The 23,305-nt window shown below is 43.1% G+C and overlaps 1 protein-coding gene across 1 annotated transcript in view; it reads right to left on the minus strand.

Moving 5' to 3' along the window:
• The window catches only part of LOC311147247 (histone-lysine N-methyltransferase 2C-like), a 133,561-nt gene that overhangs the window by 105,345 nt on the left and 4,911 nt on the right, over window positions 1–23,305 (minus strand). Inside the window, exons 2-6 of the mRNA XM_084183917.1 lie at window positions 22,996–23,187; window positions 8,243–8,355; window positions 4,764–4,929; window positions 3,686–3,916; window positions 1,769–1,997 (exon numbers count right to left, since the gene is read on the minus strand). Of these exons, the coding sequence (XP_084040043.1) occupies window positions 1,769–1,997; window positions 3,686–3,916; window positions 4,764–4,929; window positions 8,243–8,355; window positions 22,996–23,186 (930 nt within the window). The 5' untranslated portion in view covers window position 23,187. The remainder of the gene's footprint in view (window positions 1–1,768; window positions 1,998–3,685; window positions 3,917–4,763; window positions 4,930–8,242; window positions 8,356–22,995; window positions 23,188–23,305) is intronic.

Here is a 23,305-nt window from a genome sequence, read left to right on the forward strand (position 1 = left end):
CTTCTAAGCAGGAATCAGGAGGATAGAGTTAGTCAGATTTGCCAAATGGAATGCAAGGGAGAGCTTTGTATGCATTTCTGTGTGTGGACTAAAGTTGATCAAGCGTTTTGTCGCCTCTAGTTGCACAGGTGACATGCAGGTAAAAATGAGGTAAGACGGATTTCAGTTCACTGCATTAAAATCACCGGCCAAAAGGAGCGCTCCAGGACAAAGTGCTTTTACAGTAACATGGTCTAAACCGAGAGTCAGATTAGAATTGATACAATATGGTATACCAGTTCCTTACTGCATCTACAGACAAATGAAAAAACTCCTACAACAAAGGACAAAGAATTTCAAAGGAAGACCTCCCTAAAGTACTGTACACAGAATGCAGCATTGCTCATGCAAGTCCATGGTTCCCCTATCCTTTGATGTTTCCTTTAAAACAATCCATCAATGCTCTCAGTTCTTCCTGATTAAAAACCCTCCCTTTGTCACACCATGATTAGCCCATTGATGCTAACACTTCCCTTCCAAAGTGTCATATCATATGCTATTGGATACTTCCGACTCCCTCATAAATTCTTCCCCAAACACACTGAGTCATGCCTCCTCTCATTCATCTGCACTGATCTGAACAAACTGACCAGATGAAAGCCAGCCTACTGATGAGCTTCCACCATATTGTTTCAAGTCTTTTCCAACCATTGCAGATGAAGGGGGATGAATGTTTAGACACTTGAAAAGGAGCTGGTGACTTGCTGATGGTCTAGCAGGCGAGGGGAGTGCCAGACATATGGGATGTGCCCCAAATTGATCCCTATAGGTCCAAGTCAAAAGTAGTGCACTATATAGGGAATAGGGTGCCATTTCGGACGCAACCACCCAGTCATGGGTCTGTGAGTTGTGTTGGTGCTAATGCTACAATAGGCACCGAGCTAAGCCACCATGACTCTATACAGCCTTTACTGTAGAGTGTCATGACCTTTTCCATTTCACAGCTGAGAGAGGAGAGAGCAGCGCTGCCAGGGGCGACCTTTAACAGCCGGCCTGATCCATCACCTCACCAGTCTCTCCCTCCCTCCTTTTCCCCCCTCTCATTTTACGTTTACATTTTAGTCATTTAGCAGACGCTCTTTAGTGAGCGACTTACAGTTAGTGAGTGCATACATTTTTTCATACTGGTCCCCCGTGGGAAACGAACCCACAACCCTGCTCGCCATGCTCTACCAACTGAGCTACCCCCTCTCTATCCGTCTCTCACTGGAACACCCCCTTCCTGCTGCTGTCATTCATTATAGGCACCATGTTAATTCCTATTCACTATGGACACACTGTTAACGCATATTCATAAGACAGTGTGAAGTCCTACTGCATTTACTGTAGACAATGACAACTCACTATATAGACAGTTCTCTAGAGCAGTGGTATTCAAAGTCGGGGAACAAAAAAGTAAGAGTACAGATTATATAAAAACTTTGAGAAAGATAATTTGAAAAATACAATTTTATTGAGTAAAAGTATTTATTGGTTTCTTTTCATTTTGATAAGAGATGAAAATGCAATGAATTGAAGGTAATTTGTTGATGTAAAAACCTACATTTACAGACTAAGGTTGTCATTAGATTCAGGGTGGGGTTGCAAGAAATTCTTGGGGGGGGGGGAATGGGGTCCACAAACTCTGGCAGAAAAAAGTGGGGTCCCCGCTGAAAAAGTTTGAATACCACTGCTCTAGAGTGTATAATCCCATTCACTTTATAGACATGTTTTAAAATGGGCTGCTCACCTCTGTGCTCCCTGAGTCGATGGCTCTGTCCACGTTGAGCAGTGATTGTCCCTCGCCCACGCACACACCCTGCGACCATAACGCACAGCGGTGATGCGCCCAGCACTGCCCCGACTCCTCAAAGAGAGACTGGACGTCCACGTCTCCTGGGAGGCCCACGTGAGACAGCTCATCCCAGAACCTGCTTGCCTTGTCTGGGTCTGGTAACTCCCCATAGCGCTCAGCTCCACTGGAAGAGATATGAAGAGAGAGATTAGTAAAGATAACTGGAGATGAGGCTGAGGTAGAAAGAGTTGATGAAGCAAAGTGAGGCAACCTGGGAGGAGAAGACAGTAAAGGACTACCGAGAAGAACTAAGGCAGAGATGAGAGGAGGGAGAGAGCAGTAGAGGAGAAGGAGGGGGAGGAAGGGGGTCGTATTATTTGGCTGTGACACACAAGAGGCTGGCTGTTCAGACTCATAAAATCTGCTGAAAGGGTAGCCGTTCCCAGAGTCCATGGCTTGCTCTAGTGAGCCGCAAAGCATGCGGAAAATGTGGCAAGAGGGAATTAGCATTTATAAGGACCCTAGTTGGTTTCAGTAAATCCAAAAACGGAGTGAGTGAGGTCTAGGATGATGATGATGATGGAGGAAGTTATAATCATATTCCCTGTATAACGCCTTGTCCTTGTTATGGCTCTTCTGACAGGAGCTTACATATTGTGCAATATAGGTCTAGTATTCAATGTACCTTGTGGAACAGCGGAGACCGGGAAGAGAAACAAACAGGCACACACAATAAGAAACACTACACACATAGGTATTGTAGATTTGTGGTAGTAGAGTAGTGGCCTGAGGGCACACACTTATTAATGTGTTGTGAAATCTGTTGTGAAATGTAATGTAATGTTTTTAACTGTATACAACTGCCTTAATTTTGCTTGACCACAGGAAGAGTAGCTGCTGCCTTGGCAACAGCTAAATGGGGATCCATAATAAATACAAATGCCACCATCCTTTATGTTTACATTTCCTCCCTCTCCCACATCCTCCATTCCTCTCCCTCTCCCTCATCCTCCATTCCTCTCCCTCTCCCTCTCCCCACCCTTTCTCTCCATGGACTAGTCTAGAGACCCAATGACCAATCACACTGCACCAACACAACAATGCTTGGCTGGCGTTGGCCCGCTGCCAGGGGAGTTGCGGTGTGAGTGTTTGTGCTCTGCTCTCTCTGCACATTACATTACGTCACCGGGACCCCAGGGAGATGCTCTATTGGCTCCAAAGAGCAAAAACAAATTAGGCAGCTGTCCAAAACGTGTCCAGGGAGGGTCCTTTGATGGCACAGTACACGCACGCACACACAAACGTACAGCACACACACACAGAGTGCAAACGCTCACGTCTTAGTGTTACTCTACGTGGGATCATAGGGCCCCTGGGGACCACAGTAGGCAGAAAAGGCTTGCTAAGGTGGAGCAGAGCGCCACCAATTTAGCCTTCAAGAGCAGAGTGCTAGCATTCATATACGCACTCAGACCCTTCCTCTGAAATACACAAAGCACTTATTCCACACATCAGCAGATATTCAAGACATCAACTCTGAGATTACAGATATCAGCTGCCAGCTAAATCATGTCCTATAACGATGCTGCACACACATCTTTGTTTGCTGCTGTTTTCCTGTTCCTTTGTTTTTATTCTTCCGTGTCATGTTTCTCACTCAAAGTCTGTGCGTCTGTATTGGACAGGCATCTGTATGGACAGGCAAGGCTGGCCAAATAAACAGCCTGCGACATCAAAGCAGCAGAGAGCCCAGCTCTCGTTCCATACAGCTCATTAACCGGCTACAGAGGCCATCACAGATTTCACCGTCCCTGCTCAGCGAGACCAGACCAGCTCTGCCTGCCAAACCCTTTGCTAGCCAGCTCTACTTACTTCTGTGTGCCCCTCTGTCCTGAGCTGGCCTCTCCGGCCGAGTCGCTGGGCTGAGTGGTTCTCTCACCACCGCTGTCGGCGCTGCCTTTACTGGCCTTCCTGTGGTCGTTGGCCTGGCCTACTCCTCCTGTCGCGTTGCGCTCGTGTCCAGGCGAGGAGTCAAACACTCTGAGATCCCCCTGACCCAGCAGACTGCAGCCGCCACAGTAACAGAAGGCACAGAGCTGCTCACTGAGAGAGAGACAGAGAGAGACAGAGAGAGAGAGGGTTGGTTAATTATATATGGAACATGCAGCTATGCATGCAGTACGTAAAAGTAGGAAAATGTATGACCTCACTACAGTAAGTCACTCTGGATAAGAGCGTCTGCTAAATGACAAAAATGGAAATGGTCACTGGCTGGTTGTAAATTAATTATCTTTGGTATGGCCTGGTCAGGAGCAAGCAAAGCAAGTATACGCACAAACTGTACACACGCAATAAAACATTTTTTGTAAGTTACACATAGTAGGGACCTTTGATGAACCTATACTCAATCAAATCGATCAAGCCACATCCACGCATTCAAGGATCCAAAACAGAGGATCTTGAGCCACCAGAGAGATGGGTCGAGTGGCAGGGAGTCAGTGGGTGAGGGAAAGTAAAGCAAGCCAGGCAGATCAGACCAGCGCAGGCAGCAAATATTTATCTGGTTGGTTTCTAGAGGAGCTGGGCTTGTTAATAAGATTAATAAGATCCCTCGAGAGATGCTGCTTGTCCGGCCTGACTGCCCCTCCATCAGCAGCATCGACAGTGCAGTCAGTCTTGGAGATTGATTACAACCTTTAACAGAGTGGCACCTGGGGGGGGGGGTGTATCGTTCCTCTGCCCGCTCCCGGCTGATGACTCAATATTTTGACACACGTGAGGTGCACCGTGCATGTGTGTGTTTGTGCATTGATGAGAATAGGCATGCAAGCAGAGAAGCCCATATGCTGTATACTGACAGACGGACCTATACATATCGCATTAACAAACATACAGATACACAGCATACAAACATACGCAGACTTGATGGTGGCCTATCTCTCTGACTGACCTGCTTTTGGCTCCTCTGGTGGTAGCAGGGCCAGGGGCAGAGGGCTCGGCTGCATCCCCAGTCTGAGGGCTCTGGACGTGGGGAGAGTGGGGCTTCTCCTCCGCCTCCCCCGGACCCTCAGTGGTAACCACCTCCACACTGTCCACCTGCTGCTGGGCTGGAGTATCTGACGGTGCAAAGACAAAGAGGATAGGGTTTAGAGGCAGAGAAACATGAATATCTATGCATAGAATCTAACCAGTATGTTTCCATAGATTCCTACCAGTAATGTATATTTGTGTCAATGGTAGAAATTTTACATTTCAACCATGCCCTGAAGTGATCATCCATCTACCAAATGTCAGATCAGTCTCTGACCGATACAGGTTGACAGAGGACTGGTTGATTTGTCTTCAGTTCCAGGCAAGTTGCTCCAGGTCAGAAACAGAAACACCCTTTGTTAGAGAAGGGGATGATGGTGGGAATATGGAGACCATATGCTGGAGCGCTGATTGCCGTAAACCCAAGGGGAGCCCACAGGCAGGCTTCCAGTCACATACGACAATAACAACGTTGACAAAAACACCAATTACTCACATCACTTCAGACAAACAGAAGAGAGGGTTATTATAAACCTGAATAGTGGCCATGGCCTCCCAAATAGCGTTTTACACAGACACTTTGAACATTGGACTATAATTGGATGTCTGACAAGTAACCTCTGAGTGGTTTGGGATTTTGGTTGGGTTTTGACATGTCTGTGGCTGGCCTGCGCTTCTAGTTACATTCCATCTATTGGTGGCTTGTTATTTTGATGAGCATTTAGCTAACATGTCAATGCCACTGGCAATTAGGGGTTAAATTGAGGTATTTAGTGCCAAAGGTCAAATGTCTTCTCCAAGGTACAAACAGTATGCTCATTGTTTAGGTTTGATGGTCAGCAATGTATTAATAACCCATTGCTAGGAAATAACCAGTTGCTATGGAAATAAGCATGAACGGAACGGTAAAGTGACCCAAACACATCATGTCATGAAAGGAGAGTCAGACAGACACAGGAAGGATTAGTACTAAGGTCACGTTACATCTTCGGTGTTGACTTTTTCATTTATAGAGTTGTGCATACAACAAGTCAAGGGCCAAGACTATTGTAAAGACACATTGTGAGTGAAGTTCCTTTAGCTCCAACTGCCTGAAGGGAAAGCAGACTAATGCAGAGTCTGACTCCGCTTGCAAGAACACCCCTATTGGAGCTCTAGAGGCCAGTCGGTGAGATAAATAACAGAATAGAGTGATTGTGTTCTATAAAATTGGGAACAAACAAAAAAATCCATACCCATTGTTAAAGCAAGGTAAAATAACATAACCCACTCCCAAATGCATGCACACACACCCTCTGAAACACCTACAAGGTCTAGAGCTGAGAAAACAAAAATCCCTCTCCCCAACTATATAGCACCTTCCAACTACAGTGCATTCGTAAAGTATTCAGACCCCTTGAATTTTTCCACATTTTGTTAATTTATAGCCTTATTCTAAAATTGATTAAATTGTTTGTTTTTACATGTTAGTCGTTTGTTTTTCCTCATCAATCTACACACACAACACCCCATAATGACAAAAAAAAAAACAGGTTTAGAAATGTTTTAAAAATAAAAAACTGAAATATCACATTGAAGCACCTTTGGCAGCGATTACAGCCTCGTGTCTTCTTGGGTATGACGCTACAAGCATGGCACACCTGTATTTGGGGAGTTTCTCCCATTCTTCTCTGCAAATCCTCTCAAGCTCTGTCAGGTTGGATGGGGAGCGTTGCTGCACAGCTATTTTCAGGTCTCTTCAGAGATGTTCGGTCGGGTTCAAGTCCGGGCTCTGGCTGGGCCACTCAAGGACATTCAGAGACTTGTCCCGAAGCCACTCCTACGTTGTGTTGTCTTGGCTGTGTGCCTAGGGTCGTTGTCCTGTTGGAAGGTGAACCTTCGCCCCAGTCTGAGGTCCTGAGCGCTCTGGAGCAGGTTTTCATCAAGGATCTCCCTGTACTTTATTCCGTTCATCTTTCCCTTGATCCTGACTAGTCTCCCAGTCCCTGCCGCTGAAAAACATCCCCACAGCATGATGCTGCCACCACCATGCTTCACCGTAGAGATGGTGCCAGGTTTCCTCCAGACGTGATACTTGGCATTCAGGCCAAAGAGTTTTAAATCGTGGTTTCATCAGACCAGAAAATCTTGTTTCTCATGGTCTGAGAGTCCTTTAGGTGCCTTTTGGCAAACTCCAAGCAGGCTGTCATGTGCCTTTCACTGAGGAGTGGCTTCGGTCTGGCCACTCTACCATAAAGGCCTGATTGGTGGAGTGCTGCAGAGATGGAAGGAAGAGTCTTGGTGGTTCCAAACTTCTTCCATTTAAGAATGATGGAGGCCACTGTGTTCTTGGGGATCTTCAATGCTGTTTTGGTACCCTTCCCCAGATATGTGCCTCGACACAATCCTGTCTTGGAACTCTACAGAAAATTCCTTTGACCTCATGGCTTGGTTTTTGCTCTGACATGCACTGTCAACTGTGGGACCTTATATAGACAGGTGTGTGCCTTTCCAAATCATGTTCACTCAATTGAATTTACCACAGATGAACTCCAATCAAGTTGTAGAAACATCTCAAGGATTATCAATGGATACAGGATGCACCTGAGCTCAATTTCGAGTCTCATAGCAAAGGGTCTGAATACTTAGGTAAATAAGGTATTTCTGTTTTTTATTTTTCATAAATTCGCATTAATTTCTAAAAACCAGTTTTCGCTTTGTCATTATGGGGTATTGTGTGTAGATTGAATCAATTTCAGAATAAGGCTGTAACTTAACAAAAATGTGGAAAAAGGGAAGGGCTCTGAAAACTTTCCAAATGCACTGTATTTAGCCCAAATCCATGACAGCACTGAGATGTACGGGAACTGGGGGCAGGTCATGTGATGTACACGCATAGAAAAGCATCTAAATGGGCTGGGGGAGAGTGACAGGATTTTAAAAAGCTTTTAGAGGGCATTAGCCTTGGGCTCCCTCCCGCTCTGCACCTCTCTATGCCAATCTCTGAGCAGGGATAGAGGAGAGTGAGAGAGAGCGGAGAGGGGGAAGACAGATAGAGGGGAGAGAGGGAGAGTGTAAAGAGAGGGGAGAGGGAGAGCGTTAGATAGAGACATAAAAATTCATGAGTGTGTGTCCAGTATGAAAAAAGTTAAAGGCAGTTTTGCGAGCCAATGCTAACTAGCTTTAGAACAATGACTGGAAGTCTTTGGATATCTGCTAGCATGCTCTCATCCATCCCCCTCTCCTCACTCTCCAGGATTGGGGGGGGGGGGGGGGAACCACTCCACTGCCTCCTGAGAGCTCCTATGAGACACTCTGTATACTCTGCGCAGCCAGGATGTGTAAGCTCTAAGCTCAGCTGGAGTTCAAAAATAGACTACATAGGTCTCACATAGGGGAGGGAGAGGAAGACTGACTCACCTGTTGTGTCATGAGGGGGGCTCTCTGAGGTGGCAGCCTCCGTCCCGTCCATGCTGCTGTCCTCCTCCTCCTCCTCCTCCTCCACCACAACCGCTCTCCCTCTTGCACGCCCCCTGAGAGAGCGAGAAAGAAAGAGAGAGACAGGGATGCAAACTGGTGAGGGCCCAAAAAGGTGACAAAATGTTTGCACGTAAACCCGCAAAAAAATCTGTGTAAAGTGCAAGAAAATGTGCTTATTTTCAGAATGGGGTTGTCACAATACCAAAATTGTACTACCAATGTAATACCATGCCAAGTATCACCAGTAGTATCGTGATATCACAGCTGTGGTCAATGGAGCGGTCAAATTTTAGAGGCCCTCCTCTTGGCCGCAGAGACAAAATATTGCTGTTTTAAAGCTAATTTCCTGCCATTCTACACATTTTGCCATGGCTTATGCAGTGTTATGCTATCTGAATGACTCATAACAAAATCAATGGGGGCCCGATGCATGACATTTTAGAATTTTAGATTCTCCCTGTCTAGTAATTTATTTATTACAGGAAACACTGTACTTTTTACTGTATTATTTAAAAGCTGTACTACAGAAAATAGCTGATTTGCTCATATCCAAAGGCCTACCTGTCTTGGGCAGTTGGAATGTAGTAAGGAATAGAAATGCATAATGATCTGCACTAAAATGATATGTATTTTCTTTGTACAGTAAGGGGAACACACATTAGGCCTATATGAAATCATCTTTAGCGTACTCTTCAGACAACATTACACACAGCCTACACACTCTTCCTCCCTCCCACACACACATCTTTTACTCTCTCCCTCACACACTGCTCCCAATAGTTAGGCACCAAACAGAATTTGACAAACACCAGATTAATCTTAGAATTACATTGATTAGGCATATGCATCCTACCTTTGAAGCATCTCTGAGTAGGCTATCTATCCATCTGTTTTTCTTGTGCCATCCAAATGTGTGCATAGCCAAGGGGTACCATGTTGTTAGCTAGCTAGCTAGCTAGCCAGCCAGGTTACATGACTAAACAAGGTTATTTATCAAGACAAAAACGAGTCGTTAAAACAGCCCACGACATGGTTTATAAAATTATAAACTCAGCAAAAAACGAAACGTCCCTTTTTCAGGACCCTGTCTTTCAAAGATAATTGGTAAAATTCCAAATAACTTCACAGATCTTCATTGTAAAAAGGGTTTAAACACTGTTTCCCATGCTTGTTCAATGAACCATAAACAATTAATGAACATGCAGATTAGTGAACATGCCTTAGACATGCTGCAAGGAGGCATGAGGACTGCAGATGTGGCCAGGGCAATAAATTGCAATGTCCGTACTGTGAGACGCGTAAGACGGCGCTACAGGGAGACAGGACGGACAGCTGATCGTCCTCGCAGTGGCAGACCACGCGTAACAACAGGTGCAGGATGGCAACAACCACTGCCCGAGTTACACCAGGAACGCAGAATCCCTCCATCAGTGCTCAGACGGAAGATATGGCAAATAGGAGTGGCAATATCGTCCACTATTATCCTCAGTAACCTGTGGTATTGTAATAGTTAGCGCACAGAAAAGCATTGTGCATAAGGTAAGGGCACGACAGAGGGCACTATAAAAAGCATATTCCCCCTCTGGAGACTGAAAAGATTTGGCATAGGTCCTCAGATCCTTAAAAGGTTCTACAGCTGCACCATCGAGAGCATCCTGATTGGTTGCATCACTGCTTGGTATGGCAACTGCTCTGCCTCTGACCGCAAGGCACTACAGAGGGTAGTGCGTACAGCCCAGTACATCACTGCGGCCAAGCTTCCTGCCATCCAGGACCTCTATACCAGGCTGTGTCAGAGGAAGGCCCTAAAAATTGTCAAAGACTCCAGCCACCCTAGTCATAGACGGTTCTCTCTGCTACCACACGGCAAGCGGTACCGGAGCGCAAAGTCTAGGTCCAAAAGGCTTCTTAACAGCTTCTACCCCCAAGCCATGAGACTCCTGAACAGCTAATCATGGCAACCCAGACTATTTGCATTGTCCCCCCCCACCCCACCCACCCCCTCTTTTATGCTGCTGCTACTCTGTTTATTATTTATGCATAGTCACTTTAACTCTACCCACATGTACATATTACCTCAATTACCTCGACTAACCAGTGCCCCCGCACAGACTCTGTACTGGTACCCCCTGAATATAGCCTCCCTACTGTTATTTTATTTTACTGATGTTCATTTCTTTTTTTTCTTTTATATACCTATCCTATTTTAAAATATTTTTCCTTTTATTACTTTCCAACCCCACCACCCCTTCCCTACTTGGAGTAAACCAGTGAATAACAACGCTTAGGCCTCTACTTCCAGCTTATACATACTATATACATTTTATGGACACAGTCAATTTGTCAATAATTCTATTTTGTTTGTTTTTACTCCTGAACTTCCTCTACCCTCAACCTCTCCGATCATTTTCATGATGTCCATCCGGTTTGCTTCTATATGCTATATCTTTCTAACTGTGCTCTTTCACAAAAGCTCTCAACCTATAACCTATATACTTATTATGGACACAGTATACTTTACATTAGTTATCTTGTTGTTATTAGTTGTTGTTAGTTGTTATTAGTCCCATCACCCATCTATCTCTTAACACCATCCATATTGGATTTCTATTTGCCATATATTTTTCAACTGTACTGTGATGTTTCACAAAAGTTCTGAACTCTTCTATTCTCATTGTTTCTACAGATTGTAAATTGAAAATAAACATTTTTGCTAAAAGTATTATTATATTATTGATCGATTGACTATAATAATAATAATAATAATAATAATAATAATAATAATATGCCATTTAGCAGACGCTTTTATCCAAAGCGACTTACAGTCATGCGTGCATACATTTTTGTGTATGGGTGGTCCCGGGGATCGAACCCACTACCTTGGCGTTACAAGCGCCGTGCTCTACCTGCTGAGCTACAGAGGACCACACTATGACTTTTCAGATCACCCAGTAGTGCTATCTGCAGAGTTAGCTCCAGGTAAATATTGCAATCCTTCAGCCATTCCTGGACCTGTGACCAAAAAACAAGCTACAAATGGACAGTACCAAAACAAATGATCTAATGATTCTGTCTCGTCGCAGCAAAATCTGCAAAGCTGGGAAGATTGTATCCCCCATATAAATAACATTCTATTGGTAGCAAGAATGTTGTATAATAACTTAAATTGAAAAATTCTAAGTTTTGAATCCGGCGTCGTTTTGCATATCAGTTCATAAACACTATGCCATGGAATCGGTAGGTCAAAAATCTCTTCCCAACTATTTTGCAATCTATATGGGATGGCTGTAAATCCTTTGGTCCTTAACTGAAACTGGTATACTTTTTTTATTTATCACAAATTTCTTTAACCAATTATGTTATTTAATGCAGGGCCGACAGACAAGTTCCTTACTTTTTCCCCCTTTCACTTCCCTCTTCCATTTTTGCAGTAATGCTGCAATTATTTGGTTGTAATTTTGGGTAGAGCAGACATTTCCATATGTTTTTGTTAGCTGCATGTGCGACATAACTCCACCAGTCCTACCTATGATATCATTTACAAAGATACCTTTTTTTTTTTTATCCAATAAAGGGAAAAAGGCCATTCTTGAACATGGGGTGAGACAATCTTACTAATTTGCTAGAGAACCAGCTCGGATTCAATATTTAATCATTTCTGTCCTCCGAATTCATATTCATTATATAAATAGGCCCGTTCAATTGTGTCTGGCTTACCGTTCCAAATAAAATTGAGTATTTTCTCTTATAATAAAAAAAAAACTGTTCGCTAGGCATAGGCAAGACCATAAGCAAATAGGTCAACTGGGATAATACTAAAGAGTTAATCAGGGTGATTTATCCACAAATAGACAGGTATTTACCTTTCCACGGTAGCAAGATCTTATCTATTTTTGCTATCTTTCTATTCACATGTATTCTGAGTATATCCACATCACCATCAGACCGTTTTATTGGTAAACTATATGGTAATGTAAAAAAAAAAAAAAAAATGGTGATCCAATACGTAATAGTCCATTTACCATAATTTGGTTGTAATCCAGAGAGGTTAGAAAATGTATCTAGATCCTCTATGAGGCTGTGGAGGGATTCAAGTTGTGGATTTAAAAGAAAACATGAATCATCAGCGTACAATGACACCTTTGTTTTTAAGCACTGGATTTCTAATGCCTTGATATTATTAGCTAACATTTCGATGGCCATAATAAATAGATATGCCGATAGTGTACAACCTTGTTTTACTCCTCGACAGTTTAAAACTTTCTGAGAAATAGCCATTATTTACAACTAGGGTTACTATACATGATTTTAACCCATTTTATAAGAGATTCTCCAAAATTGAAATGCTCCAGGCATTTATATATAAACTCCAGTCGTACTTTATCAAATGCCTTTTCAAAGTCTGCTATGAATAGCAAGCCTGGTTTCCCAGATTTTTCATAGTGTTCTATTGTTTCCAGTACTTGCCTTATATTATCTCCAATGTATCGTCCATGTAAAAAACCTGTCTGATTAGAATGAATAATGTCCGACAATACCTTTTTAAATTCTATGCGCTATACATTTTGCATCACAACACTGAAGTGTAAGGGGACTCAACATTTTTAAATGGACTGGATCTTTATTATTTCCCACTTGTATCCTGTTTCAGTAATAATGAAATCAGACCTTCTTCTTGAGTGTCTGATAATCTACCATTTACATAGGAGTGGTTAAAACATGCTAATAAAAAAAAAAAAAAAGGTTTGTGTACCTCAACTGGTATGCCATCCAACCCTGGAGTTTACCCAGACTTAGTCTTTAATTGCATCCAGAAGTTCCTCCTCTGTAATTTCACCTTCACATCAGTCTTTCTGTATGGCTGTTAATTTTACATTATCAATAGAAAAAAAAGAAAAAAAAAAGACAATTAGCTTCAGTTAGAGGAGATGGAGGCGACAAACGAAAACATATGCTTAAAGTACTTTGCTTCCTCCTTCAAAATATCATTTGGTGAATCATGGGTGAATCCGTCATTTGTAAACAGTTTCAGTAAATTATTTTTGGTAGCATTTCTATGTTGAAGATTCAAAAATAATTTGGTACATTTCTCCCCATATTCCATCCAGTTTGCTTTATTTTGATAATATATTACACTTGATCATTCTTAAGTTTATCAATTTCTTTGTTTTTCCTCTCATTTATTCTGAGCCTCTGTTACAGTTTTTATTGCTACCTATCTGTTAGACCCATTTCCTTTGTTAGTATGCTACTGCTCTTTAATTATGATTTTTTTTAAGTAACACTTTTTTCTTAAAACTGCATTGTTGGTTAAGGGCTTGTAAGTAAGCATTTCACTGTAAGGTCTACACATGTTGTATTTGGGGCATGTTGCAAATACTAATTGATTTGAAAATCCCTTGATATAGGGAAGGCGCATGCAAGCAGATGTGGAAATGTGTCTAAAATGGAAGAAATTACAGTGCATTTGGAAAGTATTCAGATCCATAGACTTGTTCCACATTTTGTTACAGCCTTATTCTAAAATAGATTAAAATAACTGTTTTCCTCAATCAACACACAATAGCCCATAATGACTAAGCAAAAAAAGTTTTTTAGAAATGTTTGCTAATTTATATATTTTTAAAAACTGAAATATCACATTTACTTACAGTGCCTTGCAAAAGTATTCATCCCCCTTGGCGTTTTTCCAATTTTTTTACATTACAACCTGTAATTTAAATGGGTTTTTTTTTGGATTTCATGTATTGGACATACACAAAATAGTCCAAATTGGTGAAGTGGAATGAAAAAAATTCCGGAAAAGTGCTGTGTGCATATGTATTCACCCCCTTTGCTATGAAGATCCTAAATAAGATCTGGTGCAACCAATTACCTTCAGAAGTCATATAATTAGTTAAATAAAGTCCACCTGTGTGCAATCTGTCACATGATCTCAATATATACACACACCCCTGTTCTGAAAGGCCCCAGAGTCTGCAACACTACTAAGCAAAGGGCACCACCAAGCACGCGGCACCATGAAGACCAAGGAGCTCTGCAAACAGGTCAGGGACAAAGTTGTGGAGAAGTACAGATTAGGGTTAGGTTATAAAAAAATATCAGAAACTTTGAACATCCCATGGAGCACCATTAAATCCATTATTAAAAAATTGAAAGAATATGGCACCACAACAAACCTGCCAAGAGAGGGCCGCCCACCAAAACTCACAGACCAGGCAAGGAGGGCATTAATCAGAGATGCAACAAAGAGACCAAAGATAACCCTGAAGGAGCTGCAAAGCTCCACAGCGGATATTGGAGTATCTGTCCATAGGACCACTTTAAGCCGTACACTCCACAGAGCTGGGCTTTACGGAAGAGTGGCCAGAAAAAAGCCATTGCTTAAAGAAAAAAATAAGCAAACAAAAGGCATATGGAAGAAGGTACTCTGGTCAGATGAGACTAAAATTGACCTTTTTGGCCATCAAGGAAAACGCTATGTCTGGTGCAAACCCAACACCTCTCATCACCCCGAGAACACCATCACCACAGTGAAGCATGGTGGTGGCAGCATCATGCTGTGGGGATGTTTTTCCCCCATTGGCAGGGACTGGAAAACAGGTCAGAATTGAAGGAATGATGGATGGCGATAAATACAGGGAAATTCTTGAGGGAAACCTGTTTCAGTCTTCCAGAGATTTCAGACTGTGACGGAGGTACACCTTCCACCAGAACAATGACCCTAAGCATACTGCTAAAGCAACACTCGAGTGGTTTAAGGGGAAACATTTAAATGTCTTGGAATGGCCTAGTCAAAGCCCAGACCTCAATCCAATTGAGAATCTGTGGTATGACTTAAAGATTGCTGTACACCAGCGGAACCCATCCAATTTGAAGGAGCTGCAGCAGTTTAGCCTTGAAGAATGGGCAAAATCCCAGTGGCTAGATGTGCCAAGCTTATAGAGACATACCCAAAGAGACTTGCAGCTGTAATTGCTGCTAAAGGTGGCTCTATAAAGTATTGACTTAGGGGGGGTGAATAGTTATGCACGCTCAAGTTCTGCTTTTTTGTATGTTTCACAATAACAAATATTTTGCATCTTCAAAGTGGTAGGCATGTTGTGTAAATCAAATGATACAAAATCCCAAAAAATCAATTTTAATTCCAGGTTGTAAAACAACAAAATAGGAAAAACGCCAAGGGGGGTGAATACTTTCACAAGCCACTACAGTGAGGGAGAAAAGTATTTGATCCCCTGCTGATTTTGTACATTTGCCCACTGACAAAGACATGATCAGTCTATAATTTCAAATGGTAGGTTTATTTGAACAGTGAGACAGAATACCAACAAAATAATCCATAAAAACGCATGTCAAAAATGTTATAAATTGATTTGCATTTTAAATGAGGAAAATAAGTATTTGACCCCTCTGCAAAACATGACTTAGTACTTGGTGGCAAAACCCTTGTTGGCAATCACAGAGGTCAGACGTTTCTTGTAGTTGGCCACCAGGTTTGCACACATCTCAGGAGGGATTTTGTTCCACTCCTCTTTGCAGATCTTCTCCAAGTCATTAAGGTTTCGAGGCTGACGTTTGGCAACTCGAACCTTCAGCTCCCTCCACAGATTTTCTATGGGATTAAGGTCTGGAGACTGGCTAGGCCACTCCAGGACCTTAATGTGCTTCTTCTTGAGCCACTCCTTTGTTGCCTTGGCCGTGTGTTTTGGGTCATTGTCATGCTGGAATACCCATCCACGACCCATTTTCAATGCCATGGCTGAGGGAAGGAGGTTCTCACCCAAGATTTGACGGTACATGGCCCCGTCCATCGTCCCTTTGATGCGGTGAAGTTGTCCTGTCCCCTTAGCAGAAAAACACCCCAAAGCATAATGTTTTCACCTCCATATTTGACGGTGGGGATGGTGTTCTTGGGGTTATAGGCAGCATTCCTCCTCCTCCAAACACGGCGAGTTGAGTTGATGCCAAAGAGCTCCATTTTTGGTCTCATCTGACCACAACACTTTCACCCAGTTCTCCTCTGAATCATTCAGATGTTCATTGGCAAACTTCAGACGGGCCTGTATATGTGATTTCTTAGGCAGGGGGACCTTGCGGGTGCTGCAGGATGCAAATAGTCAGGGTAGCCATGATTAGCTGTTCAGGAGTCTCATGGCTTGGGGGTAGAAGCTGTTAAGAAGCATTTTGGACCTAGACTTGGTGCTCTGGTACCGCTTGCCATGCGGTAGCAGAGAGAACAGTCTATGACTAGGGTGACTGGAGTCTTTGACAATTTTTAGGGCCTTCCTCTGACACAGCCTGGTATAGAGGTCCTGGATGGCAGGAAGCTTGGCCCCAGTGATGTACTGGGCCGTACGCACTACCCTCTGTAGTGCCTTGCGATCGGAGGCCGAGCAGTTGCCATACCAGGCGGTGATGCAACCAGTCAGGATGCTCTCGATGGTGCAGCTGTAGAACTTTGAGGATCTGAGGACCCATGCCAAATCTTTTCAGTCTCCAGAGGGGGAATAGGCTTTGTCGTGCCCTCTTCACGACTGTCTTGGTGTGTTTGGACCATGATAGTTTGTTGGTGATGTGGACCTCAAGGAACTTGAAGCTCTCAACCTGTTCCACTACAGCCCTGTCGATGAGAATGGGGGTTTGCTCAGTCCTCTTTTCTTCCCCCTGTAGTCCACAATCATCTCCTTTGTCTTGATCACGTTGTGGGAGAGGTTGTTAATCAGAACGTATATAACACGGGTATGACAAAACATTTATTTTTTCTGCTCTAATTATGTTGGTAACCAGTTTACAATAGCAATAAGGCACCTCGAGGGTTTGTGATATATGGCCAATATACTCAGGCCTTATTGCTTAAATATAGACTGATAGTAGCTAGCGAGATCATCCAAACAAAAACTGTGACGTAAATGTGTTATTGTGAATGCCTGGGTCTGGGATATCTTCTTTCCAACTAAATTCTCCAATCATAGATAAAACCAGAGAAGCATGAGAACCAAAGCCAAGCCCATTATTCTCAGTCCCAAATGGTATGACACATTTCTATTAGGCCATAATAATTGTAACTGCTGAACATATGCAAGCCACATTTTAACCCAATGAGAGAATACATCACGTCAAAACAAGCCAGTGATTTATAACATGACTAAACACAAACATCCTTTGATCAATCTGGATGATGAGAGGTGTAATATGGCCAGAGGTTGTGCTTCAGACAGAAACACAGGCTGGAAATGAACAGAAAGGCCATATTGCTTCAGCTACTTAGTACAATCAGAAGGAGGACATTGAACTTTGAACCAGTCAGTTTTATTGTTATTGTCCATCCCAATATTTTTGTGAATTGTCTATGGGCCAACAGACCTAGACTAGCACGCAAAACATGTATTTGGATAATATATCCACCTAATCAGGCTACCACCTCCGAAACAAGCTGGTGGTCAATTACAATTGTCCAAATACCAGTGGAAAGCGGACAGAAGAAAATTCATGACTTTATGCATTGATTTGTGATTTTCTCACTGTAGATGGAATTTGGCCCAACTCAGACCCACACAGCGCCCTTTACTACACGTCTCACACACCATCACTAGCCTACTCCACTCTTCACCTTTGAAGATGATTATTATGGCAGCCTAGCTGTCAGTGACACTAGGGCAGAGTTAAAGACACACAGACAGTTGCTACAGTCACAACTCAAGACTTACAAACAAGGTGATGTTACCTTTTCCTCTTTTAATTGAGACTAATAGTCTGCAGAGCAAAGTAAACAAACATCAATGGAGAGTGCATAAACCACGCACACACACACACAGAGAGAGATCTGTCAGTGTCAGGATCCTCCAGTAGGAGTTCTCTGTCTTAACCCAGTCTGAGGGCCACCACGTTGAGGTGATAATTGTCATGTACACAAATTAAACAGCACCACGCACAGTGAACCCACTAAATGGGAAGAGCAAACAGCATTTCGCGGGGGTAGTGGGGAGGATGCAGGGGGAGGGGGGTAATTTTCGATGCCAATGGAGAAAGAAATCACAAACAGCCAGTTTGCCAAGTCAACTCCTCCCTCCAAATGACTTCCCACTCCAGATAAGAAGCAACAAGATGGAAGCCTAAATGGCACAGTTCAAGCCTCTGCATTGGGCAGGAAACAGTGGAGAAAAAAAAACCATTCTAACTGAAAGTACCAAATCAATAAATGATTAGTGAAGTAGACACTAGATAGCCCTGATCTTTATTTCTGAAATGAGGCCTAGTCATGGCAACACATATTTAAGCAGGAGTCCATAAGGCCCAATATAAGCCCAGGTCTAACAAACAGTGATGAGATCGCCATGATGTTGTAACCCACGACCTCAGAGCCCAGGGGCAGGAGCATCCCAGTGATGACGGCACGGGGGTGTAGAGTAGAGAGACACCATTTTTTTTTTATGCATCGCTGTTCCTCTCTCCCTCTGTCACTGTCTGTGAGGAGGGCTTCTCTGGTGCCCAACGTCTACAGCAGATAGATACATCTGTTTGAGGAGTCCAGCTGACGTAAATGAATGTCTGATATCAGCCATATTCAGAAGATCGGTAGTACATACACACGAGCCATGAAGTCAACCTGTATTAAGTTGATGATGCATCTGATCTACCTTCACTTCACTGGCATGGAATATCACTCTCTCCACAATTACCAGGGCTTTCTGATTATTCACCAAGGTACTTATGATAAATACACTTGACGAGCAGCAGGCACATAAGAATATCTGACATTTAGGTCTAGTACAGACGCAACTGTATACCGTCATAACCCTGTCTGTGACCATTCCTAGCGTGCTGTGCCTATAGTGCAGTGTCCTTGTGCTCTCATGTAGCCTTCGAAGTGGTCTTTTCTTTTTGCCTTTTCTTTAAATTACAAAAAAACCTAAAGGTCTGGAACATCCAACTCCCCAACTTCTCCCCATGATCCCACCACCAGGAGAGAGAAAAAAAGAGAAGGAGGGTGAAAATAATGCTGTGGTAAGTAGTTCCAGCTCTCAAGGAGCCAACAAGAAAACCTGGAACAGATTTCCTTGTTCTGGACTGGAGTGGTGGATGACTGGGTGATCCAACCCAGTATCCAATCAATCAAACAATTTCTAACTTCTAAGGGAAGCCTATTCTATCCTATTTGCATCAAAATAGTGTCCAGTTGATACATGCTGCAAAGACAATACAGTATCACTAGCTCCTGACTACATTTGTTCATTCTCCTGTGAACACTTCAAATGTTACTCAGCTAATCATGGCTACCCGGACTATTTGCACTGCCCCACCCACCCCACCCCATCCCCCTCTTTTACGCTGCTGCTACTCTGTTAATTATTTATGCATAATCACTTTAACTCTACCCACATGTACATATTACCTCAATTACCTTGACTAGCCGGTGCCCCCGCACATTGACTCTGTACCGGTACCCCCTGTATACAGTGGGGGAAAAAAGTATTTAGTCAGCCACCAATTGTGCAAGTTCTCCCACTTAAAAAGATGAGAGAGGCCTGTAATTTTCATCATAGGTACACGTCAACTATGACAGACAAAATGAGAAGAAAAAAATCCAGAAAATCACATTGTAGGATTTTTTATGAATTTATTTGCAAATTATGGTGGAAAATAAGTATTTGGTCAATAACAAAAGTTTCTCAATACTTTGTTATATACCCTTTGTTGGCAATGACACAGGTCAAACATTTTCTGTAAGTCTTCACAAGGTTTTCACACACTGTTGCTGGTATTTTGGCCCATTCCTCCATGCAGATCTCCTCTAGAGCAGTGATGTTTTGGGGCTGTCGCTGGGCAACACAGACTTTCAACTCCCTCCAAAGATTTTCTATGGGGTTGAGATCTGGAGACTGGCTAGGCCACTCCAGGACCTTAAAAATGCTTCTTACGAAGCCACTCCTTCGTTACCCGGGCGGTGTGTTTGGGATCATTGTCATGCTGAAAGACCCAGCCACGTTTCATCCTCAATGCCCTTGCTGATGGAAGGAGGTTTTCACTCAAAATCTCACGATACATGGCCCCATTCATTCTTTCCTTTACACGGATCAGTCGTCCTGGTCCCTTTGCAGAAAAACAGCCCCAAAGCATGATGTTTCCACCCCCATGCTTCACAGTAGGTATGGTGTTCTTTGGATGCAACTCAGCATTCTTTGTCCTCCAAACACGACGAGTTGAGTTTTTACCAAAAAGTTATATTTTGGTTTCATCTGACCATATGACATTCTCCCAATCCTCTTCTGGATCATCCAAATGCACTCTAGCAAACTTCAGACGGGCCTGGACATGTACTGGCTTAAGCAGGGGGACACGTCTGGCACTGCAGGATTCGAGTCCCTGGTGGCGTAGTGTGTTACTGATGGTAGGCTTTGTTACTTTGGTCCCAGCTCTCTGCAGGTCATTCACTAGGTCCCCCCGTGTGGTTCTGGGATTTTTGCTCACCGTTCTTGTGATCATTTTGACCCCACGGGGTGAGATCTTGTGTGGAGCCCCAGATCGAGGGAGATTATCAGTGGTCTTGTATGTCTTCCATTTCCTAATAATTGCTCCCACAGTTGATTTCTTCAAACCAAGCTGCTTACCTATTGCAGATTCAGTCTTCCCAGCCTGGTGCAGGTCTACAATTTTGTTTCTGGTGTCCTTTGACAGCTCTTTGGTCTTGGCCATAGTGGAGTTTGGAGTGTGACTGTTGTGGACATAGTGGAGTTTGGAGTCCACGGTTGTGGACATGTGTCTTTTATAGTGATAACAAGTTCAAACAAGTGCCATTAATACAGGTAACGAGTGGAGGACAGAGGAGCCTCTTAAATAAGAAGTTACAGGTCTGTGAGAGCCAGAAATCTTTCTTGTTTGTAGGTGACCAAATACTTATTTTCCACCATAATTTGCAAATAAATTCATTAAAAATCCTACAATGTGATTTTCTGGATTTTGTTTTCTCAATTTGTCTGTCATAGTTGACGTGTACCTATGATGAAAATTACAGGCCTCTCTCATCTTTTTAAGTGGGAGAACTTGCACAATTGGTGGCTGACTAAATACTTTTTTCCCCCACTGTTTAGCCTCCCTACAGTTATTATATTTTACTGCTGCTCGTTAGTTATTTGCTTTTATTTTTTTACTTAACACTTTTTTACATTGTACTTTTTCTTTAAAAAAACTCCCTTGTTGGTTAATGGCTTGTAAGTAAGCATTTCACTGTAATGTCTACACCTGTTGTATTCGGCGCATGTGGCAAATACAATTTGATTTGATTCTTGCAAAAACAACATACCGGTATTGAGTCATCTGGGATATATCCCGCAAGCTTCCCCTCCCCCTCGTTGAAGGGTGCTGCCTGAGATGCAAGTATCGGTAATAATGCATACTTCCCTCCACTGTCCCATGGGTTTTTAGCATTATGACCACCAAGAATGTCCTAGAAAAAACTGATGCACTGTCTCTCATACAAACCCAACTGACCATAATAACACACTGATAGCCTGACCAGCCGTCCAGTCCTTGATTCTGGAACCAGGGAGACCTTGTGAAAAACCAAGTGAGGTCATCAGCTCATGCTGGGAAATACAACACAACCATATAGCAGGCATAGGCTATGTATTCCTTAGATCACTTGCATGCTGTAAATAATGGGGCAAATGACATGTAGGCCTACCCCCCAAGCTTTGCCACTCCCACCAACCAACCTATCAGCTAATGTGACCTAGACCTGGAATTGTCTCAACTGTCCTTACAGCCATGGCATAAAAATATCATTTGGATGATTATTGATTGATAATAGATTGCTCACACTCCATTTCTTCAATATCCTAATACGGTGACCCCAGATCAAATTAGTCAGAGTTAGGTAAATTGTAGGCATCATATTACACAGTTCGGCTCTCTGAGCTGCATTATGTGTTGCCATGGATATAACAAAGGAGGCAGGTTGGTACTGCTGCATACAATAAAACCCCGGAAAGGGTTTGTGCAGGAGTTACCTGTATTTATTAGTCTGCTAAAGGAGATCTTTGCCTGATGAACAGGTTTGGATAGTATCTGTGTAATGTTTAAACACATTTTGGGGCAGGGGAACTGAGTACCACAGTATGAGTCATAATACCCATGAAACCTAGCGGTTAAACAGGGAAATGGTCCCAATCGTTTTTCCACCATTCATTTTTCCCATAGGGGATTTTAGAAACACTTAAAATAAGGGCTGTGTTTTGTGTAGGCTTAAATTGACACAATATCTGTTAGCAAAGGTGTCAGCTAGAGATGACGTGCAGGAGCTTGCAAGGATTTGTAGTTTTGCATGATGTCTAATTTGATACTAATTAGCATTTTCAAATCTGAGAGTAAATAGAGATAAATATATTGATAAAAGTCACCTTGTCCGAGAGACATTTACATGGTTATCAAAACGTCACACCAGGGTAAGCCTACACAAAACTCAGCCCTTATTTTAAGTATTTCTAAAACGATTGGAACCATTTCCGTTTGACCGATAGGTTTTATGGGTATTATGACACCTCCACTGTGGGGCTCTATAGCCGCTTGAATAGCTTCCAGTTCTAACACCACAAACAAAATGCAGACTAAGTTCACAGAAGAATGACTTACAGTCTATGTCCACTGTAAATTACCAATAGCAATTGTGAAGAAATGGAGAGTAAACAACATACTTCTTCCTGGTCTTGGATGTGGGTGGCGCCTGGGGTGCAATGGCGGTGGTGGTGGTGGCATCCTTGCGAGGCCTGCCCCTGGGGCGCTTGTCTGTCTGGGCAGGGCTTCCTGTGGACGTGGCCCCTGCACTGCTGGAGGGCAGCGAGGGTCCCTGGTCAGAGGGCTCCACAGTCTTATCCTCTGATGACATTCTTCTCGAAGGGGGGGAGAGAGAGAAGCATCAGTGCACAATCATGCCTGTTTAGAAAAATTAGTTTGTTACTTGACGTACTTTGGAATCAGTGAATGAATAAGATGTGCCACTCTCCA

Source organism: Coregonus lavaretus (genome assembly GCF_964263955.1).
Source record: "Coregonus lavaretus genome assembly, chromosome: 19".
Classification (NCBI taxonomy): domain Eukaryota; kingdom Metazoa; phylum Chordata; class Actinopteri; order Salmoniformes; family Salmonidae; genus Coregonus; species Coregonus lavaretus.